The sequence below is a fragment of the Balaenoptera ricei genome, chromosome 15, assembly GCF_028023285.1.
Source record: "Balaenoptera ricei isolate mBalRic1 chromosome 15, mBalRic1.hap2, whole genome shotgun sequence".
Classification (NCBI taxonomy): Eukaryota; Metazoa; Chordata; class Mammalia; order Artiodactyla; family Balaenopteridae; genus Balaenoptera; species Balaenoptera ricei.
Window position 1 is genome coordinate 83,038,394 of NC_082653.1, and position 27,075 is coordinate 83,065,468.

Here is a 27,075-nt window from a genome sequence, read left to right on the forward strand (position 1 = left end):
TGACATACTGACAGTTTACACAAGCCAGATCTGCACATTGCAACCCCTCACAAGATTAAAAGGATTGTTATCTCTAAGGAGTTATCTTGCTGGCACCAGAGAAAATTGCTCTTGACTATGAAGCAGGCATTCCTGTGTCTTCTAAGGAGGTCTGGTTAATGCACATGCACAATGCACTCTAAAGGGGGAGCGTGGCCCAAATGGCAGAGAGGGAATTTTTTTTTTTTAAGATTTTTTTTTTCTTTTGATGTGGACCATTTTTAAAGTTTTTATTGAATTTGTAACAATATTGCTTCTGTTTTCTGTTTTGGTTTTTTAGCCACGAGGCATGTGGGATCTTAGCTCCCCAGCAGGGATCCAACCCACACCCACTGCATTGGAAGGCAAAGTCTTAATTACTGGACCACCAGGGAAGTCCCAGCAGAGAGGGAATTTAATGTATGAAAAATTTTTTCTTGTCTTGCCTTAAAAATAAGTTTGTTTCATCATATTGTATACAACATATACAACCATTTGTTTATCCATTCATCCATGGATTTTCCTTGTTTCCAACCTTTTGCTTTTGTGGATACTGCTGCAATGAACATGAAGATACAGGTACTGGTTTTGAGAAACTGTTTCCAATTCTCTGTTATCTCCCCAGGAGTGCAGTTGCTGGGTGATATGGTAATTCTATGCTTACCTTGCTGAGGAGTGGCCAAACATTTTCCATGATTGTTGCACCACTTTACAACCCCACCAGCAATGAATGAGCCGTCCAATTTCTACACATTCTCACCAACACTTGCTTTTTACCTTATTTTTTATAGCGTCCTAGTGGCTGTGATGCAGTAACATTTCTGAAATTTTGACTTTTTGTAACCACAAAATCAAAACGTCCAAATGGTTAAGAATCTGTAAGAATTTGCCAGGGATAGAGGGGGAAAACGGGGAGGAAAGGGTATGGATGGGAACCTGCCCCAGGAGGTCCCTTAGCTTTCTATGGACTCCAGGGACACCTATGCTCTCTGTTGTGTAGACGGCTGGCTAGTAGGGATCCACAAAATGTGACTGACATGCAGGGGCTGGGTGAGTTATTTAAACCCTCTCAGCCTCAGTTGCCTAATCTATAAAATGAGCATTAATAATTATGTCTTTCCCTCCTAAAGGAGCCCAGATCAGACCAGACCCTGGTCTGTGACCTGAAGGGCTTGGGTCCTGGATCTGCAAGTTGGCCTCCTGGTGGCTTTGAGTGAAGAGAACATGTGACCTTGTCCATCAGATACCTGACCCTCAGCAGACCCTCTAGAGATGTTCACTCTTATGAGTTCATAAACTGTTCAACTAGTGGCTAAAAAGGACAAGAATTATAGCGTAATCACAAATTATGGAATGTATCTTCTGTCAGCAAGAGGAGGAGACCTGAGCTCAAGTTGTAGTGAAAAATCATTAAAATGTTGGGAGTTTGCTGAACGTGAACTCTTCATTTATTTCCTCCATATTGTGTATAAATGGCTCTTTTTACCACCTGGTATGTGTGGAGCCACTGAGTCATAAATGTTCAGGACATTATTTCCTGGATTCTAACTGGGGCTGGAGGTGTCTGTCCAGCTGTGTGAGCTCAGGGCCCTAAGCAGGACCTCCAGTCCCACCTCGGCCCACCTCTGTAGGACCTCAAAGCCCCCTGGGGTGATGTCCCTCCCACTCTCCTCCTCCTACCCTGGGGCAAAAATTGTTTCTGAAAAGTTTCCAAACTTGAGTCCATTGTTGGCTGAGAAAAGACAGATCCCAAGGGAAAAAAACAACAACAACAAGAATCAAGAGAGCTCATTCCCTCCTTACAGACACGGTGTATTTATGAGATTCAGCCAGGACCTCCAGGCAGTTACCAGATCCCTTACCCTGAGCTGCACGTTCCTCCCCCAGTTACTGCGAGTATTGGCTGCTACTGATTAAAGGCTGCCCTGCTCTCTAGAGAATCTCCCGGGGCCAAATTGAAGCCACTTCACCTGGGAGCTTGTGCCTCCTGGGGGATAAGAAGACCAGTCTATGATGGGGTACAAAAGGCTGGCCTGTGCCTCCAAGTGGGATCTACTCTGTATTACAAATCTCTTTCAGGCTTCCTGTGGAATCAGTCTCCACAGAGACCACATCTTCACCCAGCTTTTCCCCTTGCCAACCCAGCTCCCCTCATTCCCTTCCCCTGAGATCACTCTCTCAGTAAACTATTTGTGCCAGAGCCCTCAGGCCCTGCTTTTAGGGAACCAGACCTAAGACAGCGGCTGAGCCTGAGCTAATGTGTGCACAGTGGCATTCAGCTGAGGGGCACAGAAGCACTGAAATTCAGCCCAAACTTTGTGGACCAAGCAATGCAAGGAATGGAGGGGCCTGTCTGATTTGCCCAAAGCCACTGATTAGTCTACACTCAGTCCTGGACGGACGGTCCTGGGATTTTAAGCTCAGGAGCTCCAGCTTCAGAGCCACTCATCGGGCACGGTGTAGTGCTATCTCCTTAGAAAAAAACAAGACAAAGAAAACTAAGGTGAGAGAGGGGGAGAGCCGTATAAGCCAAAAGGTACCCTTGTGACCCCCACCCTAAACAAACAATCACAAACTTACCGAAGTGTCTGTTGAAAGACCATTTTCCTGACCCATCTCAAAGTTGTCAACCTGATATTTCACACCCCCTGAGTCTCCCACAGACGACGACATCTCTACATGACCACAATATGACCTCCAAGTCAGGAAGTTAATGCTGACACATCACTGCCGTCTAATCTCAGAGCCCCCAGTTCCCCACCTGTCCCAACAAGGTCCTTGTAGCAGAAGGACCCGGCCCTCGAGTTGTGTTTAGATGTTACCTCTTTGTAGTCTCCTTCATCTGGAACATTTTCAGTCTATCTTTGGTTTTCATGACGTTGACTCTTTCGAAGATTCCAAACCAGTTACAGATGAGGAGGAGAATCTTCCTCCGTTTGGGTTTGTCTGACTCTTTTCAGGATTTCTTTCAGGTTTGCCTCCTTGGCAGGAATATCACACAGGTGAGGTGAGTTCTTCTCACTGTGTCCCATCAGGTGACGCACGATCAAGTCACCCCATCCCTGACGCTGCTCTCTGATGAGGAAAGGGCTGTCTGCCAGGTTCCTCCACTCTGAAGTTACCCCTTCTGCTCTATAATTAATGTGTATTTTGAGCAGCACTACTTTGAAGCTATGTAAGTTTCCTCGTCAAATTGCAATTCATCCGTTAATTTATTTACATATATCTGTATGTACTCATGTTTTCCTATTTTCTTGAATGGCTTAACAGCTCTTACTATCCTTATTTATTATGATGCTCAAATGGTCTCTGATTTGGGCAGTGGAAGCCCCTCAGGCTGGCTTCTGGGTCCTTTGGACACATCCCCCTCAATGTTTACATTTCCTTGCTTTCTAGCCCAAGACGGTCCATCGTCATCATGTACTTTCCCAGCCCTGGAATCAGCCATTTCTCTAAGGAGCCCAATTCCTTTCAGTGGAAAATGATATTTATAATCCAAGATCTGGGCACAAGGTATGCTTATTGCTATTAGGGTGTTACTGTTTCTACACTATATCAGTGGAAAGCAATAGGTGTTGTGTGTTTTTGTAGCTACACAAACACACACACATACCTATCTATCTATATCTGTATCTCTCTCTCTGTCATCTGTCTATCTATCATCTATCTATCTATCTATCATCTGTCTGTATCATCCAGCCTGCTATCATCTCTCTACATAGAAAAGCATGGATTTAATATGACCCTGCAATCCCACTTCTAGGCATATATCTGGAGAAAAACATGGCCCAAAAGGATACATACACCCCAGTGCTCATTGCAGAACTATTTACAATAGCCAGGACATGGAAGCAACCTATGTCCATCGACAGAGGAATGGATAAAAAAGATGTGGTACATATATACAATGGAATATTACTCAGTCATTAAAAAGAATGAAATAATGCCATTTGCAGCAACATGGATGGGCCTAGAGATTGTCATACTGAGTGAAGTAAGTCAGACAGAGAAAGAGAAATATCGTATGATAACCCTTATATGCAGACTCTAAAAAGAAATGATACAAATGAACCTATTTACAAAACAGAAACAGACTCACAGACTTAGAGAACAAGCTTATCATTACAGAGCGGGGGGGATAGTCAGGGAGTTTGGGATTGACATGTACACACTGCTATGTTTAAAATGGATAACAAACAAGGACCTACTGTATAGCACAGGGAACTCTGCTCAATGTTATGTGGCAGCCTGGATGGGAGGGGAGTTTGGGGGAGAATGGATACTTTATATATATGGCTGAGTCCCTTTGCTGTGCACCTGAAACTATCACAACATTGTTTTGTTTTGTTTTTATAAATTGATTTACTTAATTATTATTATTTTTAATTTTTGGCTGCCTTGGGTCTTCGTTGCTGTGTGGGCTTTCTATAGTTGCGGTGAGCGGGGGCTACTCTTCATTGACGTGTGTGGGCTTCTCATTGTGGTGGCTTCTCTTGTTGCAGAGCCCGGGGTCTAGGTGTGCGGGCTTCAGTAGTTGTGGCTTGCGGGCGCTAGAGTTCAGGCTCAGTAGTTGTGGCGCACAGGCTTAGTTGCCCCGCGGCATGTGGGATCTTCCCGGACCAGGGCTCGAACCCATTCCCCTTGCATTAGCAGATGGATTCTTAACCACTGCATCACCAGGGAAGCCCTCACAACATTGTTGATCAGCTATACTCCAATATAAAATAAAAAGTTAAAAAAAAAGAAAAGAAAAGCATGGATTTACACTGATACATTCAGTTTCAATCACTGACTCCATGGGGTTTATTCTGGTTTTATCCCTCTCTGAATCAGTGACTCTCTTCTCCAACAGTGAGAATTCTGCCTTCCACCATCCTTTATATATTTACTTACTTGATCACCTCTCCTTTATGTACCCAATCCATGATCCATCCCTTTCCACTCATGATGCCCCCTCCCCTTACCCTACTTGGGTTCTCCACACCCTAGTTAGGCTCTGGCTGCTGTTACAGGCCACCCCTACGAGTGGGTTATTTTGGGTTCCCACACCCATGCCGGGCTGCCATCCCTGTGGACACCCTCTATTCCCTACTTTGTCTCTGACTTGGAGTCACTGTGCCCCCTTCTCTGCTCCCGCCCTGCAGTGTGAGCTGCCCACCTCTGTGTCCCACTTACTGGTTTAGGGCTGGATTATCCAGGAGGGCAAGGCAGGGGAAGGAAAAGGGAGGGAAGGGGCAGAAAAGGGAAAGGAAGAGCCTTGTGCCGCTTCTGATACCAAATGAAACTGACCAGTGCTTGTAGCCTTTCTGCCCAATGAACTGACCAATCAGCCACCTTTATTCCAAGTTCATTGCATTAAGACAGTTGGGAGTCGAGGATGGAATACAAAGAGGTATGAAAACATACGTGCTCCAGGACTTCCCTGGTGGCGCAGTGGTTAAGAACCCGCCTGCCAATGCAGGGGACATGGGTTTGAGCCCTGGGTCCGGGAAGATCCCACATGCCACGGAGCAACTAAGCCCGTGCTCCACAACTACTGAGCCTGTGCTCTAGAGCCCATGAGCCACAACTACTGAGCCTGCGTTCTGCAACTACTGAAGCCCGTACACCTAGAGCCCGTGCTCTGCAACAAGAGACGCCAAGGCAATGAGAAGCCTGCACACTGCAATGAAGAGTAGCCCCCACTCGCCGCTACTAGAGAAAGCCCGCGCGCAGCAAAGAAGACTGAACGCAACCAAAAATAAATAAATAAATAAATTAATTAATTAATTTTAAAAAAAGAAAGAAAGAAAACATATGTGCTCCAAAAAAGGTAGATTTAAACTATAAAGGTAGATTTAAAAGGCAGATTTCTAAGCACTGGGCAAAGTCACAGTCAATGAACTCTTACCTATTTAATATGTCAACCTGGAGTTTTTAAAAGGCCCCACCCACCAGGGATTGTGATGGTCAAAAGCATTTAGTCCCTGAATCTCTCTGATTCTGCTGTATACATTCCCCCTAATGTGCACAAAGGCATCAGATAATACTTTTGTAAAGAGGTATTTATTGACTTGCTCAATATAATATTTAATTTAGAATATTCAAAATAAAATCTGTGAGATAAATGTCACTACTTCAGTCACCACAATCGTTCTTATTTTCATTAGAGTTTGTTGAGAAATTTTCGTTCTGATCAGTGCTCAGGAGGAGTAGATGGTACTAACTGGAGGTGGATGGAGATGGTCCTAGGAGAACCCATGAAGTTGAGTATCCGGCACTTACTTGTCACCTCCTTTATATGACGCAATATATAACACTCCACATAGACAATGAGAAAGCTAAATGATTGGGCAGAATACCTAGTCATCCATCAAGGGCAGTAGGTGAAGCCCATCTTCATTTAATGGTTTTATCACAAAGTAAGTAAAGTCTCAGGTGTTCTCAGATACAGCTTCCTTGAAGATCAAAGCCCACGTCCTTCGAGAAAGTCAGGCTCCACTTATGGTCGCATCTCTTGACACAACCTTTAGGACAACAGGTTTTTCCACTTGCGTAAGTCCTTGAGTGAGCAATTTCAGGGGGATCTGCAACATTTAAACAAACACATGAGAACCGATTAATGGAGCCCCACCAACAAAAAAAAGCAAAGTAGACGAGATACATTATGGACAATAATGCTTTACAAACATGTAAAAGCTACTTTTAGCATCATGTATATTTGATTTTTTTAAACTACTGATTCAATATGTTTGATAGATAGAGGGACAGATATAGGGACAGCCAGGATATCTATATTTTCTTGATTGAATGTTAATAGTTTGTGTCTTTCAGAGAATTGGTCTATTTAACGTGTATTATAAAACATATGGGAATACAGTTGTTCACGGTATTCCCTTATCATGTCCTATCAGAATTTAACTTCCATTTTTATTGCAATATAGTTGACTTACAGCAGTGCATAAATTTAAGGTGTACAGCATAATGATTTGACTTACATATATCATAAAATTATTACCACAGTTTTGTTAACATTCATCATCCCATATAGATAGGAAAGGAAAAGAGAAAGAAATAAATATTATTCTCCCTTTGTGAGAACTCTTAGGACCTACTCTCTTATACCATACAGAAATATTAACAATAGTCATCATGTTTTGCATTATAGCCCTAGTACTTATTTATAACTGGAAGTTTGTACCTTTTGCACACCTTCATTCAATTCTCCCTACCTATCATTGATTCTTTATATTTATTCTATAAGCTGTGTCAAGAGGGATAGTGAAAGAATTCATCCATCATTCATTCTGCAAAATATCTATTGAGCACCTATTCTGTACCAGGCTTGATACAAAATCAGGTTGGCCTGTGTTCTTTATTGATTTAAATTTTAAGCAAAAATACTGAGTTTTAAAAACATATCAGATTATTAGGCATTATGGCAAAATTTCTCGAAAAGCATATAGAGGTAATTTTGTGTATGTTGGAACTTACAAGGTAATCCTGAGTAGGTATTACAATTTTAATTGTAAGTACATTCCTCAACTTCTAAAGCGTCCAATCACCTCTCCCAGTAGAATCCACCCAATTTCATGATGGGAAGAGGTCGTTGTGAAGCATTATGTCTGTTTCTTAACACCTCCTGGCTCCAAGTGTAGTGCAAATGGTGAACTTCTGATGACCACAGTGTTTGGTCTGAGACTTTTAGCCCCTTTCTCACCCAGTCACTCCTTCAGAGTTGGGGGAACCAACAGCGACCTTCTCATCTCAGTTGACTGAAGGGCAAGCAAATTGTCGTGGAGGGAGAAGCCCCAGCCTGTGGATGCCTGGGTGGAGCTTCAGGGAGCATCTGCCCTTCCCAGGTGTGCCAGAGGCCTCCTTTCTCTCAGGGCTGAGTCCCCTGTCTGTACACACCTACAGTACGGACACACAGATGCCCACAAGTAAAACGGAAACCGTCTCTTTCCTCCCCTTCCCTGAGAAAGCCTACTCAAGTGGGGCAGCTGCTTACTAAATGTGTGACTCCTAGAAATAAGCCTTAGTACAGGGCCGTGCTTGATATGAATGAACAATGGCAACTGTTCTTTGTGCTCCTCAGAGGAGAGATTCCAGATCTTTCTATATATGTAACACCTTGTATTTTAAAATTTCATATGACATACATATATTTCCCCTGCAGACAAATAGACACACACACACTAAGCATGCACTTACATGTCATTTTTTTATATTTTAAAAGTTCAAACTGTACATAATTTGTGTCCCAGAACTCTAAATCAACTGCAAGTCACTCTTCAAGCATTTACTGGATGACAGCAAGGCAGCATTGGGAGTTTATTAAAGGAATAAAATGAGGAGCTAGAGTTAAGGGCATTCTTAGGGGCAAAGAAAACATAAGAACCAAACTGGATGGTTCCATGACAAAGTGTTAAGTTAGGTGGTAGGAACCATGATGCCAGCCTGTGGGAACTGATAACAGAGCAGAGGGGAGAGTGGGCTCTGGACTGGGTGGAGAAGGCTCCAGGGAGGGGCTCGGGATTGAACTAGAACTTGAAGGGGGAAGAATAGAATGGGGGCGGGGAAGAGCACACAGAGTTATTATTAGAATGTAAAGGGAGCCCATCTTGATGGCAGCAGGACCCCTGGAAGGTGAGGGGGCTGTGGGAGTCCTTCACATCTGGCAGAAATGCTTTCCATCAGGGGTTCTCACTGTGGCTGCACAGGAGAATCAGTGGGGCCGCTTTGAATGCCACACTCCGGGTGAATTATTTTAGAAAGTCTGAGATGACTTAGGCATCAAGGCTTTTTTAAAGCTCCCCATCAATTTCATTATACAAGCAGAGGCTGAGAACCGCTGTCAGGAGAGCTTCTGTAAGTTCTGGCGGGGAAGAGCATCACTGAAAAGCCATGACTGTTCAGTGTGTGCTCTCATGACTGTGCACACACTTCCCTGCATTCCAGTGGACTTGAAACCAAATTTAAGATGTTTCTGAAGTTCAATGCACTGTGTATAATCATCTCATGCTAACTGCATTGACTCTAGATGACCTTTATAGTTGGGACTTTATAAAGTCACAGACTTAGCCCTCCATGGATGATTGACAATTAAAGATTTCAGATGGCTCCAAACAGATTCTCTGGCTAATAGAAAAAATTATTCTTTGAATTGATAACATGCTTAGATATATAGAGACCCATCAGCTAAAAAAAAAAAAAACTCCCAATAAAATGTTATTCATGCAGAAAATTAACTACTGACCTGTGTTTCTTTACAAGGTTTGAAGGAGAAGTTCTGCAGGATTCTGACGAGAGCAAGTTTCATGTTCATGATAACAAATCTCATGCCAATGCAGTTTCGGGGTCCAGTTCCAAAAGGCAGGTATGTGTAAGGATTTATGCTGTCCTTGTTCTTCTTACTGAACCTGTAATCATAAAAGTAGACGAAACAAGTTAATGAAACAGAAAAACCACAAGAGCTCCAGATCTGAGGTTTTAACTTAACTCTTGGACCAGTAGCATAAGAGATATCTGTGTGGTCTAGTCATTGAATCCTGCTGTGGTTATTATGTGTGAGAATGGAAAGTTCCAGGTCCTTCCCATTCCCCTGACTCTATAGGCGCTTTCAGTCCTGTTGAGGAGATGAGATAAATGCTGTTTAAAGAAAATTTATCTTTAAACACTAAAATTACATTCAGGGTGGTGAGATGTTCACACTCTGAATGGCAGTTAGGAAATGAGACTGACTGAAGGAAACATGGGTTCCCATCTCCACACACACTTATGTTGGTCACGTGCTCATGGGGGAAGGAAGCTGGAGAAACGTTTCTGAGTATTTAAATTGTTATTTTTCAATTGTTTTCCTCTCCTTTCCCTTCCAATTCCCTTGTGTCATTCTCTGTCTGTCTCTCTGTCTTTCTCTCCCACACACAGGGGATGCTTAGGTCAGAATATGTACCTGGGCATATGACTCTACTCCAGAATAATCACTGATTTCCTTGTCTATCTGTTCCACTAGCCTATAAATTCCTTGATGGTTAGACATCTGTTCTATTCAAATTTGACTCCTCGATATTTGAATATGTCAAGGAAAAAATGTATATTTGGGGAAAGTGATAATGGCGTTGCAGTTATGTATATTTTAAAGAGGCCCTATTTTGCAAAACATTTTGTAATATTTACAGACAATGTGACTTAAAATAACATGGAGAAGGGCAGCAGTGGCATGTGGATGGGACAGAGACATGGGCTGATGGTTGTTAAGCAGGGAATGTGCACATACAGGTACATTGAAAGTATTTCAGGTGGCTCCGCTCCCGTTTCTCGCACTTCAGCTGGGCCCGCGCTTTTTGCGTGTCACCTCAGGGAGTGCTCGCCTAGTGAAGAAGCTCAGGGTAAAGGCACAGCCGCCAAAGCAGGAGTGAGAGCCAGTTGACGCCGGGAGGGAGACCCCTAAGAGGCCACAGCTGCAGGAGGCCAGAGGCTGGGCCGCCGTTGGCCTTCCCCGAGGGCTTCGACCGGCCCCCTCAGGCCGCGCACCAGCTGAGCGCCGCCCGCCTCACGGACCCCACCCTGCCTCGCTGACCCAGTCGCCCTCTTGCCAGAATGAGCTGAAGTCTGAAAATTGCTCAGCAGGACCAGGCATAGCACGGGCCTCTTCTCTTGTGGTTTCACTTGCCAGTGACCACTATCTTGATAATTCCGTGTGGCTGACAGGGTCTTGGTGCTCCGGCCAGGTGTCAGGCCTGTGCCTCTGAGGTGGGAGGGCCGAGTTCAGGACACTGGTCCACCAGAGACCTCCCGGCTCCACGTAATATCAAACGGCGAAAGCTCTCCCAGAGATCGCCATCTCAACGCTAAGACCCAGCTCCACTCAATGACCAGCAAGCTCCAGTGCTGGACACCCTATGCCAAACAACTAGCAACACAGGAACACAACCCCATCCGTTAGCAGAGAGGCTGCCTAAAATCATAATAAGGTCACAGACACCCCAAAACACACCATCAGATGCAGTCCTGCCCACCAGAAAGACAAGATCCAGCCTCATCCAGCAGAACACAGGCACTAGTCCCCTCCACCAGGAAGCCTACACAACCCACTGAACCAACCATAGCCACTGGGGGCAGACACCAAAAACAGCGGGAACTATGAACCTGCAGCCTGCAAAAAGGAGACCCCAAACAAAGTAAGTTAAGCAAAATGAGAAGACAGAGAAACACACAGCAGATGAAGGAGCAAGGTAAAAACCCACCAGACCAAACAAATGAAGAGGAAATAGGCAGTCTACCTGAAAAATAATTCAAGTAATGACAGTAAAGATGATCCAAAATCTTGGAAATAGAATGGAGAAAATACAAGAAACGTTTAACAAGGACCTAGAAGACCTAAAGAGCAAACAAACAATGACGAACAACAAAATAAATGAAATTAAAAATTCTCTAGAAGGAATCTACGGCAGAATAACTGAGGCAGAAGAACGGATAAGTGACCTGGAAGATAAAATAGTGGAAATAACTACTGCAGAGCAGAATAAAGAAAAAAGAATGAAAATAATTGAGAACAGTCTCAGAGACCTCTGGGACAACATTAAACACACCAACATTCGAATTATAGGGGTCCCAGAAGAAGAAGAGAAAAAGAAAGAGACTGAGAAAATATTTGAAGAGATTATAGTCAAAAACTTCCCTAATATGGGAAAAGAAATAGTTAATCAAGTCCAGGAAGCACAGAGAGTCCCATATAGGATAAATCCAAGGAGGAACACGCCAAGACATATATTAATCAAACTATCAAAAATTAAATACAAAGAAAAAATATTAAAAGCAGCAAGGGAAACACAACACATAACATACAAGGGAATCCCCATAAGGTTAACAGTTGATCTTTCAGCAGAAACTCTGCAAACCAGAAGGGAGTGGCAGGACATATTTAAAGTGATGAAAGGGAAAAACCTACAGCCAAGATTACTCTACCCAGCAAGTATCTCATTCAGATTCGATGGAGAAATGAAAACCTTTACAGACAAGCAAAAGCTAAGAGAATTCAGCACCACAAAACCAGCTTTACAACAAATGCTAAAGGAACTTCTCCAGGCAGGAAACACAAGAGAAGGAAAAGACCTACAATAACAAACTGAAAACAATTAAGAAAATGGTAATAGGAACATACATATTGATAATTACCTTAAATGTAAATGGATTAAATGCTCCAACCAAAAGACGTAGACTGGCTGAATGGATACAAAAACAAGAACCATATATATGCTGTCTGCAAGAGACCCATTTCAGACCTAGGGACACATACAGACTGAAAGTCAGGGGATGGAAAAAGATATTCCATGCAAGTGGAAATCAAAAGAAAGCTGGAGTAGCAATTCTCATATTAGACAAAATAGACTTTAAAATAAAGACTATAATAAGAGACAAAGAAGGACCCTACATAATGATCAAGGGATCAATCCAAGAAGAAGATATAACAATTGTAACTATTTATGCAGCCAACATAGGAGCACCTCAATACATAAGGCAAATGCTAACAGCCATAAAAGGGGAAATCAACAATAACACAGTCAGAGTAGGGGACTTTAACACCCCACTTTCACCAATGGACAGATCACCCAAAATGAAAATAAATAAGGAAACACAAGCTTTAAATGATACATTAAACAAGATGGACTTAATTGATATTTATAGGACATTCCATCCAAAAACAACAGAATACACTTTCTTCTCAAGTGCTCATGGAACATTCTCCAGGATAGATCATATCTTGGGTCACAAATCAAGCCTTGGTAAATTTAAGAAAATTGAAATTGTATCAAGTATCTTTTCTGACCACAACACTATAAGACTAGATATCAATTACAGGAAAACATCTGTAAAAAATACAAACACATGGAGGCTAAATAATACACTACTTAATAACCAAGAGATCACAGAAGAAATCAAAGAGGGAATCAAAAAATACCTAGAAATAAATGACAATGAAAACATGACGACCCAAAACCTATGGGATGCAGCAAAAGCAGTTTTAAGAGGGAAGTTTATAGCTATACAAGCCTACCTCAAGAAACAAGAAACATCTCAAATTAACAACCTAACCTTACACCTAAAGCAATTAGAGAAAGAAGAACACAAAAACCCCAAAGTTAGCAGAAGGAAAGAAATCATAAAGATCAGATCAGAAATAAATGAAAAAGAGATGAAGGATACAATAGCAAAGACCAATAAAACTAAAAGCTGGTTCTTTGAGAAGATAAACAAATTTGATAAACCATTAGGCAGACTCATCAAGAAAAAAAGAGAGAAGACTCAAATCAATAGAATTAGAAATGAAAAAGGAGAAGTAACAACTGACACTGCAGAAATACAAAGGATCATGAGAGATTACTACAAGCAACTATATGCCAATAAAATGGACAACCTGGAAGAAATGGACAAATTCTTAGAAAAGCACAACTTTCCAAGACTGAACCAGGAAGAAATAGAAAATATAAACATACCAATCACAAGCACTGAAATTGAGACTGTGATTAAAAATCTTCCAACAGGGCTTCCCTGGTGGCGCAGTGGTTGAGAATCTGCCTACCAATGCAGGGGACATGGGTTCGAGCCCTGGTCTGGGAAGATCCCACATGCCGTGGAGCGACTAGGCCCATGAGCCACAATTGCTGAGCCTGCGTGTCTGGAGCCTGTGCTCTGCAACAAGAGAGGCCGCGATAGTAAGAGGCCCGCACACCGCGATGAAGAGTGGCTCCCGCTTGCCGCAACTAGAGAAAGCCCTCGCACAGAAACGAAGACCCAACACAGCCATAAAAAAAAAAAAAAAAAAAAAAAATCTTCCAACAAACAAAAGCCCAGGACCAGATGGCTTCACAGGTGAATTCTATCAAACATTTAGAGAAGAGCTAACACCTATCCTTCTCAAACTCTTCCAAAATATAGCTGAGGGAGGATCACTCCCAAACTCATTCTACAAGGCCACCATCACCCTGATACCAAAACCAGACAAAGATGTCACAAAGAAAGAAAACTATAGGCCAATATCACTGATGAACATAGATGCAAAAATGCTCAACAAAATACTAGCAAACAGAATCCAACAGCACATTAAAAGGATCATACACCATGATCAAGTGGGTTTATCTCAGGAATGCAAGGATTCTTCAATATACGCAAATCAATCACTGTGATATACCATATTAACAAATTGAAGGATAAAAACCATATGATCATCTCAATAGATGCAGAAAAAGCTTTTGACAAAATTCAACACCTGTTTATGATAAAAATCCTCCAGAAGGTAGGCAGAGAGGGAACTTACCTCAACATAATAAAGGCCATATATGACAAACCCACAGCCAACATCATTCTCAATGGTGAAAAACTGAAACCATTTCCACTAAGATCAGGAACAAGACAAGGTTGCCCACTCTCACCACTATTATTCAACATGGTTTTGGAAGTTTTAGCCACAGCAATCAGAGAAGAAAAAGAAATAAAAGGAGTCCAAATCGGAAAAGAAGAAGTAAAGCTGTCACTGTCTGCAGATGACATGATACTATACATAGACAATCCTAAAGACTTTACCAGAAAACTACTAGAGCTAATCAATGAATTTGGTAAAGTAGCAGGATACAAAATTAATGCACAGAAATCTCTTGCATTCCTGTACACTAATGATGAAAAATCTGAAAGAGAAATTAAGGAAACACTCCCATTTACCAGTGCAACAAAAAGAATAAAATACCTAGGAATAAACCTACCTAAGGAGACAAAAGACCTGTATGCAGAAAACTATAAGACATGGATGAAAGAAATTAAAGATGATACAAACAGATGGAGAGATATACCATGTTCTTGGATTAGTAGAATCAACACTGTGAAAATGACTATACTACCCAAAGCAATCTACAGATTCAGTGCAATCCCTATCAAACTACCAATGGCATTGTTCACAGAACTAGAATAAAAATTTTCACAATTTGTATGGAAATACAAAAGACCCCAAATAGCCAAAGCAATCTTGAGAAAGAAAAACGGAGCTGGAGGAATCAGGCTCCCTGACTTCAGAGTATACTACAAAGCTACAGTAATCAAGACAATATGGTACTGGCACAAAAACAGAAATATAGATCAATGGAACAAGATAGAAAGCCCAGAGATAAACCCACACACCTATGGTCAACTAATCTATGACAAAGGAGGCAAGGATATACAATGGAGAAAAGACAGCCTCTTCAATAAGTGGTGCTGGGAAAACTGGACAGCTACATGTAAAAGAATGAGATTAGAACACTCCCTAACACCATACACAAAAATAAACTCAAAATGGATTAAAGACCTAAATGTAAGGCCAGACACTATCAAACTCTTAGAGGAAAACATAGGCAGAACACTCTATGACATCAATCACAGCAAGATCCTTTTTGATCCACCTCCTAGAGAAATGGAAATAAAACCAAAAATAAACAAATGGGACCTAATGAAACTTCAAAGCTTTTGCACAGCAAAGGAAACCATAAACAAGACAAAAAGACAACCCTCAGAATAGGAAAAAATATTTGCAAATGAAGCAACTGACAAAGGATTAATCTCCAAAATTTACAAGCAGCTCATGTAGCTCAATAGCAAAAAACCAAAAAACCCAATCCAAAAATGGGCAGAAGACCTAAATAGACATTTCTCCAAAGAAGATATACAGATTACCAACAAACACATGAAAGAATGCTCAACATCACTAACCATTAGAGAAATGCAAATCAAAACTACAATGAGGGGCTTCCCTGGTGGCGCAGTGGTTGAGAATCTGCCTGCCAATGCAGGGGACACGGGTTCGAGCCCTGGTCTGGGAAGATCCCACATGCCGCGGAGCAACAAGGCCCGTGAGCCACAACTACTGAGCCTGCGCGTCTGGAGCCTGTGCTCCGCAACTAGAGAGGCCGCGATAGTGAGAGGCCTGCGCACCGCGATGAAGAGTGGCCCCCACTTGCCGTACCTGGAGAAAGCCCTCGCACAGAAATGAAGACCCAACACAGCCAAAAATAAATAAAATAAAATAAATTAATTAAAAAAAAAAAAAAAAAAACTACAATGAGATATCACCTCACACCAGTGAGAATGGCCATCATCAAAAAATCTACAAACAATAAATGCTGGAGAAAAGGGAACCCTCTTGTGCTGCTGGTGGGAATGTAAATTGATACAGCCACTATGGAGAACAGTATGGAGGTTCCTCAAAAAACTAAAAATAGAACTCCCATACGACCCAGCAATCCCACTACTGGGCATATACCCTGAGAAAACCATAATTCAAAAAGAGTCATGTACCACAATGTTCATTGCAGCTCTATTTACAATAGCCAGGACATGGAAGCAACCTAAGCGTCCATCAATAGATGAATGGATAAAGAAGATGTGGCACATATATACAATGGAATACTACTCAGTCATAAAAAGAAACGAAATTGAGTTATTTGTAGTGAGGGGGATGGACCTAGAGTCTGTCATACAGAGTGAAGTAAGTCAGAAAGAGAAAAACAAATACCGTATGCTAACACATATATATGGAATCTAAAAAAAAAAAAAAAGGTTATGAAGAACCTAGGGGCAGGACAGGAATAAAGACGCAGATGTAGAGAATGGACCTGAGGACACGGGGAGGGGGGAGGGTAAGCTGGGACGAAGTGAGAGAGTGGCATGGACTTATACACACTACCAAATGTAAAATAGATAGCTAGTGGGAAGCAGCCGCATAGCACAGGGAGATCAGCTCGGTGCTTTGTGACCACCTAGAGGGGTGGGATAGGGAGGATGGGAGGGAGACGCAAGAGGGAGGAGGTATGGGGATATGTGTATACGTAGAGCTGATTCACTTTGTTATAAAACAGAAACTAACATACCATTGTAAAGCAATTATACTCCAATAAAGATGTTTATAAAATTTTTTTAATGAAGTATTTCATAGGCTTGTGCCTATAGAATATTCCTGTGTACGTGTCAAATCACACATACTTGTGAATATTTTAAAAATTCTCCATAATGGGCTTTTTTCCTAACCTTTGGATTTCTCACTGCCTGGTCCAGTCCCTGACCCACTGGTGAGCATTTATTCTCTGCTTGATGACTGAATGAATCAAAGGGAAGTACAGTGAGTGGTCTCTGGTTCCAGGTTCGTGAAGCTGCAGGACAGGGAGCTACTGAGCTTGGAGGAACTGCAGAGGTTCCCTGGCCCAGAAAACAGAGGACTTGGTCCACTCTGACTCTTCTGTCAATAAGTGCTATGTGTCACCACTGTGCTAGCACTCGGGACACCATGGCAAACAAAACAACTCTTGGCCATCAAGGAGCTGATAGGGTGTAATAAAGGTCTAGATCTCAGGTACTGGCCTAAAAAGTTCATTCCAAATTTTGCTTACCATACAGTAAATGGGAGAGCATTACCTCTTTCCAGGGTCCAATCTGTACCCATACCAGATCTTGGCTCTGAATTCCCAGAAGAGGATGCTCAAGACCCGTCCAAGGAGGAAATCTCAGACATCTAGAGAGCAGATGACTTCACTTTGGAAAGTCACCAAATACTGAGGTAGAAGGGACCTGACCCAGGTGTGCAGCCACAGACAGAACCAGGGCACCTGTGTGCACCTCCGTCCTCAGTGAGGCTGCTTGAACCGTCAGGGATGAGACCTCTAGGTCCCCAGCCTGCACTCTCACAGTAATGCTAGAGGAAATGTAGCCAATGTTTAAAAATATGGAATGTGGGAACATGGGGTGAATTCAGAGAGCTAAGAGAGAACAGAGAGAAAGGCTTAAAGGAAATAAAAAGACAGTGGTTAGGTAAATTATGGCATATGCATACAAACATATACACATAGAATGTTGTTTATACTTTACTGTTAAATAAAGTAAGAAGTTCAAAACCAAATAAAGTATAATACCATCCTGTTTTTAAAATCTGTATATGCATAGAAAAATGTCCATAAGGACATATATCACATTATTAATGAGGCCTATCTTAAGGTATTAGGAATGTAGACAGCTATAATTTTCTTTTTCTTGTCTATAGTTTGTATAATTTTGACTCACATAATGAACACCCTTAAAGAGAAAAATCTTCCAACAATAAAAAGATATACAGGGCTTCCCTGGTGGCGCAGTGGTTAAGAATCTGCCTGCCAATGCAGGGGACACGGGTTCGAACCCTGGTCTGGGAAGATCCCACATGCCACGGAGCAACTAAGCCCGTGAGCCACAACTACTGAGCCTGCGCGTCTGGAGCTTGTGCTCCACAATGGGAGAGGCCGTGACAGTAAGAGGCCCGCGCACCGCGATGAAGAGTGGCCCCCGCTCGCCGCAACTGGAGAAAGCCCTCGCACAGAAACGAAGACCCAACACAGCCAAAAATAAATAAATTAATAAATTAATTTTTTTTAAAAAAAGAGAATACTATGAACAATTATAAAAAAAAAAGATATACAAATAAATTATTGCATGATCACCCATTTGTCAACTATAATAAGAGTTGTCAAAATATGCAAGCACCAAAAAGGATCAGGGTGGTTGTCCTTTCCTCAGGGTCTTGTACCTTTCAGGACGGAACTCCTCAGGCTCTGGCCAGAGCTCTGGGTCGTTGTGAAGAACGAAGAGTGGCACCACCACTGTCGTCCCTTTGGGAATGAACACCCCATTGACTTCCACATCCTTCTTACAGACCCTCTCAAGTCTACCAGCAATTGGGAATATTCTGAGAGTTTCATTCAACACCATGTCAAGATACTCCATCTGTACCAGAGCCTCGTAGGTGGGAGGTGCCTGGGAAGAGAAGAAGAGATTTCGATAAATTAAGATTTCGGATCAACCTTCAACTCCATCTGTGTAGTCCTATTGAAATGTTAGGAGCTCCAGGGAATAATTTAAATTGGTAGAGGACCTTAGCATTTATAGACATTTTAATATCTATCATGTGCTTTGACCTGCTCAATGGCCCACAGAGGTGTGTAGAGTAGTTATGACTATGGGAGATGTTAGGACAATGCCCTAAACAGGGCCTGAAATCCCGCACGTTATCATCTAGTGTATTTTCTTTCTCATGAGAACAAACGTGACCAATAGACTATGACCTTTAGTCTTAAGTGAAATAGGCCAAAGTCACTGTTTCCTTTTGAAAGTGAGGCCACACATCTGTACCAAGGAAAGAAATGTATAAAAGAGCAAATCCCCTGTTCAACATAAAGGTTTTTAGTTGAAAACTCCTGACTGCTAATTCTTTTCATTATACATATAAAGTTTGGAAGCACTATATTATATGAAAACTCTATAAATAATTTGGGGAGAAACGAGTTCCTTTTTAAACCAAATACGAAAACAAAGAGCAAGATTGGGTGCTACAAGGAACACAATTTCAGATCCAGGGAAAGTTACAAGAGGATGAGACCCCTACCCTCAGCCACAGCCTCTGTTGCTGGAACAGTCTCCTATTGTCCCTGCAGGGGTGACTGTAAGGTCTGAAGGTCTAAACAAGCCACTCCAGCCCCAGAGGCCAGCTCTCCTCACACCACAAAGAATTCCACTTTTGGCAGAGATCTGAGACCAGTGGGGGTGACACGTGGCTGTCATGTGGGGTTATATTTAAGGGGCAACATTGTAGAGGGTAAGAGTTGGCTCAGGAGACAGACACCCTGGCACATAGGTTGGCGTTTTCACCGCTAGGTACACAACTAGTATGTGAAAGTATTTCATCTCTCTGTCGCTCAGGTTTCTGAAATGTTACATGGAGATAATTACAGTTGACACTTCATAGGCTTGTGTGGCAGAGACACTCACTGCTCACCCAGTATCCATGTAGTCCCTGTATTTCCCAGACCACTTGAAGTTACAGGAAACCAGCTTTGCCAATGGGCTGTGAACTGAGGCGATTATGTCAGTTCGGGGACAAATCATTTGAAAAGCCAGTGAGCAGCGCTCGAGTCCCTTATTCCCCGGACAACAGGAAGTCCTCATGTTCCAGATAAGGCAGCTACAGGAAGGTGGAGACTCTTAGCCTGTATCCCTGAGTAACGCTGTGGAGCAGAGCTGCCCGCTCCCATCCTCCGCTAACAAGCCATGCTGGTCATGTAGACGTGGGTTAGAAGGAAACCTCTGCTCTGTAAAGCCACTGAGATTTGAGGGCTAACCTGTTACTGAGGCATAACCTAGCTTCTCCTGACTTATACAGAATTTTATGAAGGTTAGATTCATTTATAACTAGAAAGTACTTAGATAGACATATATCGTAAGAAGCAAATGTTAGCCAATAGTGTTGTTATTATAAGTATTATTATAAAAAGGGGAGAACACAATGCTTTAGCTAGCCTGTCTCTTAGTGACCTTTTCACCTTATTGCATCAAAAGAATCCCAATATGAGATTTACCAGAGAAGACAGATCATCTCTAACTTAGGTAGGCACTGCAATCTATCCTTATCTTGTATTTGAAGGACTCAGGATTCTGAAAGGCTATAAAACTTGTCTAAAACCACAGCCAGGACTCAAACTCACATCCTCTGTTTCCTACTTTAAGCCCTTTGTTGCTACAAGGCTCCTCCTAGTCAGCAGTTTACCCAGGGCGGTAGACTGAATTCATGGTCCCAGTTCTCCAGCCCTTCCTGGGTCCATGCCCTTTGTCATCTAACCCAGTGGTGCCTCCCATTCTGACTCGCGTTGGCCAGGTGACTCACTTTGAACCAGTGGAAAGTTGGCTAAGTGTGGTGCTTGCAGAAATCTGAAAGTCACCCACATGATTGGGCTTCCTGCTCGTGCCATCTGCCATTGCCCTGAGAAGCAGACATGTAGAGTATGAGACACATGTGGAGCACGTGTGGAGCTGAGTCACCCCGACTGCGTAGCCAAGGCCAGCCTACATCAGCCAACACCTAGAACCAAGGAAGTCCAGCCATATCAACAGATAACTAACTATGCAGACACTGGAGTAATAAATGCTTACTGTTAGATGCCACTGAGGTATTATGATTTTTACATGGCATACTGTAATATATGATATGCCAGTACCAGCACTTTTTCCACAGTACTTATATTCCTGTGTGTACCACACACAACCTATGTTTTCCCCTTTGTTTTGTATGCTTTAGATCCTTCCTAAATAGCACAGGTTAAAGATTTGAGGTTCATGCTTTCTGCAAATATATTCTAAGAAGTGATGAGGAGGCATTCTTGCTAAGGCTTCACCTTCCCCCTCTCTCTCCAGGTATCATCACTCACCTTATTGGGGAAAGTTGCATCAATCTCCTCCTGCAGCTTTTGCTGGACATCAGGGTGAGTGGCCAATTCATATATAATGAAGGAAAGAGAATTGCTAGTGGTCTCGTAGCCAGCAAAAATAAAGATAATACTTTGGGCCATGAGTTCTGTGTCAGACAGAACTAAAAGGAGAGAAGAGACATTTTAGATAAACCACATCAGTATAAAACATCACAGTTTAGATGATGAGAAATCCAAATGAAACTGCCAAATCCCTAGCGGGAAAATGTAAAAGCAGTTGAAAATTAAACTAGTAGTGCTTTGCATTCTCATGTCTTCCTTAAAGAGCCAGAAAAAAGCAAGAATTGTCTGAATCCAGTTTTCCCCAGTGTCTATACTCTCCTCGGCCCCTGCTCCTGACTACGCCACCTCCCTCACGGCACAGCTGGGTAATTTCAAGAGACAGCATTTTTGTTTAACTTACACAGTACTATTAGTATGTCCCCTGGAGAATCCTAAAAGTGCTTTAGCTGTAATTAATATGGGGTAACATTCTCTTCCAGAATAATTTAAATTATTCTAGCTAAAGTAAAACTTGATTCTTTGGCAGATTTTACAAGACTAAGGCTATATTATAGGGAAAATGAAGTTATCTTTTATCTAAACATGTTTGTGGGAACTTAAGAGAACAACATAAGGCTGTTTCTACTCAAAGTCTGTTGACGGACCATGAGCATCACCAACATCCGGGAACTTATGAGAAATTCAGAGTCTTCAATCCTAAACTAGAACTACAGAATCAGAGTCTGAACTTCCATATATATATATATATATATATATATATATATATATATATATATATATATATATATATATATATATGATGATTTGCGAGCAAAACCTGGCCTGAGAAGCATGGATTATACATTTGACAGGCATCAGGCAATGGAAGACCTGGGGCATAAGTCTTCTCTGGGGGATCTCAGATATGTACGGAAACTACAGAGATTGACTAAAAGCTAAAAGAGTTGTGATTGACCCTAGTCTAATCAATGGCATTAAAGTAGCAGAAGGAAGAATGTGTCCCTAGAAGGGTATTAGTCAGCACGCAATATAGAAAAATAGGGTCCAGGGAGTGGAATTAGCAACGCTTATTCAATCATGGCCTGAATGTCATCTTCTCAGCACACGCCCCCTCTCTTTGCTCTCCTTTAGCCTCACTAAACAGCCCATGTAATTATAAATAGATCTCTCTTTTTATTTTCTCCCAAGAGACCAAGCGTGATCAGGCTCTTATCTATATGATGGGACTGAAGTAGGACCTTTAGTTACTTAGAGCACTCAGATCAACGTGGTATCTGCCCCAACCAAGCAATTCACACACACACACACACACACACACACAAACAATACAAAATGAGTGTGAAAAAGATCTACACATAGTTTTAGATATATTTATAGTGGTGTGCTGGCGTCAGCTCGTCCCTGCTCAAGAACAATTTTTTAAAATTCAAGAATTTTGTGAGATGGTTGTCAAACCATTCATAGCTTGAAATTAACCACATGGGAGTATTCATGTCATGGAATAAACTAAAGATCAGGGCCCTCTTGTTTGAAAGAGCAAGGCTGTTTATATCACTGGTTATGGGTGATATAGAAATCCTTATGTTCATCAGTCTTGTATAAATATATTTGATGTTCTTAACTTTGTCCATTGAGAGGATCCAGAAGCAAAGAAACCCTAGTAGCAATGAGCATTCCTAAGATCCCAGATTTTGATTTCTAAATACCATTTCTCACTAAAGGGAACCAGAGTTCCTTGGGAAAAAATGGCTGATTCCAGGGCTACTCAGGGGAAATAAAAGAGAAACCTGAACTGTCTTACATCAGAAAGTGAGGAAGTTCCCAGAAAATGATAGATTAAAGAATACTGGATACTCTGTGTGCTGTAATGGTGGATATAGCTCATTATACATTTTTCAAAAACCCATGGAATGTACAACACCAAGAATGAACCCTAAGGTCAACTATAGACATTGGGTGATAATAATGTATTAATGTACGTTCATTGATTGTAACAAGTGCACAACTCTGGTATCATCTTTTGATAGTGGGGAAGCTGTGTGTAGTTGGGGTAGGATGTATATACTGGAAATCTCTATACTTTCCACTCAATTTCGCTGTGAACCTAGCTGCTCTAAAAAATAGTCCGTTAAAAAAAAAAAAAGATTTAAAAAGAAGAAAGAAGAAAAAAGAATACAAGATCGCACTTGAAAAAGCTCCAGTGGACAAAACTGAAAGAACCTGAAAATCAAAATGAAGAATGATGTAAGAGAGTAAGTTAGTTATACATGAGATCATGCTGATATAAATAAACAAATAAATGACTGGGGGAGAATGGAGAGCTCTCCCTACAAAAGAACATCAATTCATAAATACAGAAGAATGATGGAATTAGAAAGTCATCATATTGCAACCACCATAGTAACAATGGTTTCAGTCAAAAACCATCCATGGATGGTAAAACTAGTGGGTGACAATTTGAAGAGAAACAGTATATTTCCAGTCTCAAAGGCTTCTCCCATAAGGTACTTGTTGATGACAAAGGAAAAAATTGAACTTTACAGTAGATTAAGCTAGTGAACACAACTTTAACCAAGTGTTCCAAGTTAAGGGGCAACCAACACTGGGGCAATGTGCCTCCTGATGGGATAAAGTCTTGATGCAAATTTCCAGGCAGAGGTTCTGACTCATTGGGTCTGGAGGAGCCTGAGAATTGGCATTGGAAACAAGCTCCCCGGAGGTTCGGCGGTAGGTGATCCACAGACCATGACTCACTGATGGGCATGACATCCTTGTTATACTTGCCCTTCAAGCTCTGAACAAAGTTGTGCCTGCATACACCTATGAAGTATCTTTGGCTACCATTTTTATCTGACCATGTGTCTTCCTTCAACTTGGCAGAAATCCCCAGCTGCCTGGAAAACTTCCTGCACATTTTCACAACCACCCCCTAGCTCTGCGCCCCACCGACAGTGGCCCCTCTGAAGATCTCCTTGGTTACCTTTATGGGTGTCAGTTTCTTTGGAATTCTGGGAGTTAATCATCAGCTGAAGAAAATCCACTCGATGCTGGAAACAGAAAGAGAAATGTCAATGGCAGAAAGTTACTTGTGAAGACAGAAATAAATCAGGAATGCATATTTCACACCTCTTTCCTGAGAATATGGCCCCTTAAAGAGCTGAAGGCTGACGAGTACTGACTAAGTCCTCAGTGAACAAAACATCCACCTACAAATCTTGGAGAGCATGATGTTTCCCTGAGAGAAACCCAGCCATCATGGCCAACTGCTTTTTGGTCCTCTCTCTCTCTGATCTTTGGTTTCTCTGGCTTTTGAAACAGCTTCTTAACTAAAGAGTTATGTGCTTTCTCTCCTGTCATACCTGTTTGCTTAGGAAAAGATCCATGACTTCAGTCCTTGTTTTCCCTCCAACTTTAATTCTTTTATTTATTTATTTATTTATACAGCAGGTTCTTATTAGTTATCCATTTTATACATATTAGTGTATATATGTCAATCCCAATCTCCCAATTCATCACACCACACCTGTGAAGCCATCTGGTCCTGGGTTTTTGTTTGTTGGAAGATTTTTAATCACAATCTCAATTTCAGTGTTTGTGATTGGTATGTTTATATTTTCTATTTCTTCCTGGTTCAGTCTTGGAAAGTTGTGTTTTTCTAAGAATTTGTCCATTTCTTCCAGGTTCTCCATTTTATTGGCATAGAGTTGCTTGTAGTAATCTCTCATGATCCTTTGAATTTCTGCAGTGTCAGTTGTTACTTCTCCTTTTTCATTTCTAATTCTATTGATTTGAGTCCTCTCCCTCTTTTTCTTGATGAGTCTGGCTAATGGTTTATCAATTTTGTTTATCTTCTCAAAGAACCAGCTTTTAGTTTTATTGGTCTTTCCTATTGTGTCCTTCATCTCTTTTTCATTTATTTCTGATCTGATCTTTATGATTTCTTTCCTTCTGCTAACTTTGGGGTTTTTGTGTTCTTCTTTCTCTAATTGCTTTAGGTGTAAGGTTAGGTTGTTTATTTGAGATGTTTCTTGTTTCTTGAGGTAGGCTTGTATAGCTGTAAACTCCCCTCTTAGAACTGCTTTTGTTGCAACCCATAGGTTTTGGATCATCGTGTTTTCGTAGTCATTTGTCTCTAGGTATTTTTTGATTTCCTCTTTGATTTCTTCTGTGATCTCTTGGTTATTAAGTAGTGTATTGTTTAGCCTCCATGTGTTTGTGTTTTTTACGTTTTTTTCCCTATAATTGATTTCTAATCTCATAGCGTTGTAGTCAGAAAAGGTGCTTGATACGACTTCAATTTTCTTAAATTTACTGAGGCTTGATTTCTGACCCAAGATGTAATCTATCCTGGAGAATGTTCCATGCACACTTGAGAAGAAAGTGTAATCTTCTGTTTTTGGATGGAATGTCCTACAAATATCAATTAAATCTATCTGGTCTATTGTGTCATTTAAAGCTCATGTTTCCTTATTAATTTTCTGTCTGGATGATCTGTCCATTGGTGTAAGTGAGGTGTTAAAGTCCCCCACTATTATTGTGTTACTGTTGATTTCCTCTTTTATAACTGTTAGCAGTTGCCTTATGTACTGAGGTGCTCCTATGTTGTGTGCATATATATTTATAATTGTTATATCTTCTACTTGGATTGATCCCTTAATCATTATGTAGTGTCCTTCCTTGTCTCTTGTAACATTCTTTATTTTAAAGTCTATTTTATCTGATATGAGTATTGCTACTCCAGCTTTCTTTTGATTTCCACTTGCATGGAATATCTTTTTCCATCCCCTCACTTTCAGTTTGTATGTGTCCCTAGGTCTGAAGTGGGTTTCTTGTAGACAGCATGTATATGGGTCTTGTTTTTGTATCCATTCACTGAACCTGTGTCTTTTGGTTGGAGCATTTAATCCATTCACGTTTAAGGTAAATTATTGATATGTATGTTCCTATTACCATTTTCTTAATTGTTATGGGTTTGTTTTTGTAGGTCCTTTTCTTCTCTTGTGTTTCCCACTTAGAGAAGTTCCTGTAGCATTTGTTGTAGAGCTGGTTTGGTGGTGCTGAATTTTCTTAGCTTTTGCTTGTCTGTAAAACTTTTGATTTCTCCGTTGAATCTGAATGAGATCTTTGCTGGGTAGAGTAATCTTGGTTGTAGGTTCTTCCCTTTCATCACTTTAAATATATCATGCCACTCCCTTCTGGCTTGTAGAGTTTTTGCTGAGAAATCAGCTGTTAACCTTATGGGAGTTCCCTTGTATGTTATTTGTCATTTTTCCCTGGCTGCTTTCAATAATTTTTCTTTGTCTTTAATTTTTGCCAATTTGATTACTATGTGTCTCAGCGTGTTTCTCCTTGGGTTTATCCTGTATGGGACTCTCTGCGCTTCCTGGACTTGGGTGGCTAATTCCTTTCCCATGTTAGGGAAGTTTTCAACTTATAATCTCTTCAAATACTTTCTCAGGTCCTTTCTCTCTCTCTTCTCCTTCTGGGACCCCTATAATGCGAATGTTGTTGTGTTTAATGTTGTCCCAGAGGTCTCTTAGGCTGTCTTCATTTCTTTTCATTCTGTTTTCTTTATTCTGTTCCGCGACAGTGAATTCCACCATTTTGTCTTCCAGACCACTTATCCGTTCTTCTGCCTCAGTTATTCTGCTATTGATTCCTTCTAGTGTAGTTTTCATTTCAGTTATTGTATTGTTCCTCTCTGTTTGTTTGTTCTTTAGTTCTTCTAGGTCTTTGTTCTTTAATTCTTCTAGGTCTTTGTTAA

General features: G+C 41.4%; 1 protein-coding gene across 4 annotated transcripts in view; it reads right to left on the bottom strand.

The window, feature by feature from the left end:
* Positions 1–6,079: 6,079 nt before the first annotated feature.
* The window catches only part of LOC132348939 (cytochrome P450 3A24-like), a 95,258-nt gene continuing 74,262 nt past the window's right edge, over positions 6,080–27,075 (bottom strand). For all 4 annotated transcript variants that reach the window (XM_059896946.1, XM_059896948.1, XM_059896947.1 and 1 more), the window contains 5 exons: positions 24,292–24,358; positions 21,249–21,409; positions 18,578–18,804; positions 9,257–9,419; positions 6,080–6,584 (listed from right to left, as the gene is read on the bottom strand). In XM_059896946.1, the coding sequence (XP_059752929.1) occupies positions 6,489–6,584; positions 9,257–9,419; positions 18,578–18,804; positions 21,249–21,409; positions 24,292–24,358 (714 nt within the window). In that variant the 3' untranslated portion in view covers positions 6,080–6,488. The remainder of the gene's footprint in view (positions 6,585–9,256; positions 9,420–18,577; positions 18,805–21,248; positions 21,410–24,291; positions 24,359–27,075) is intronic.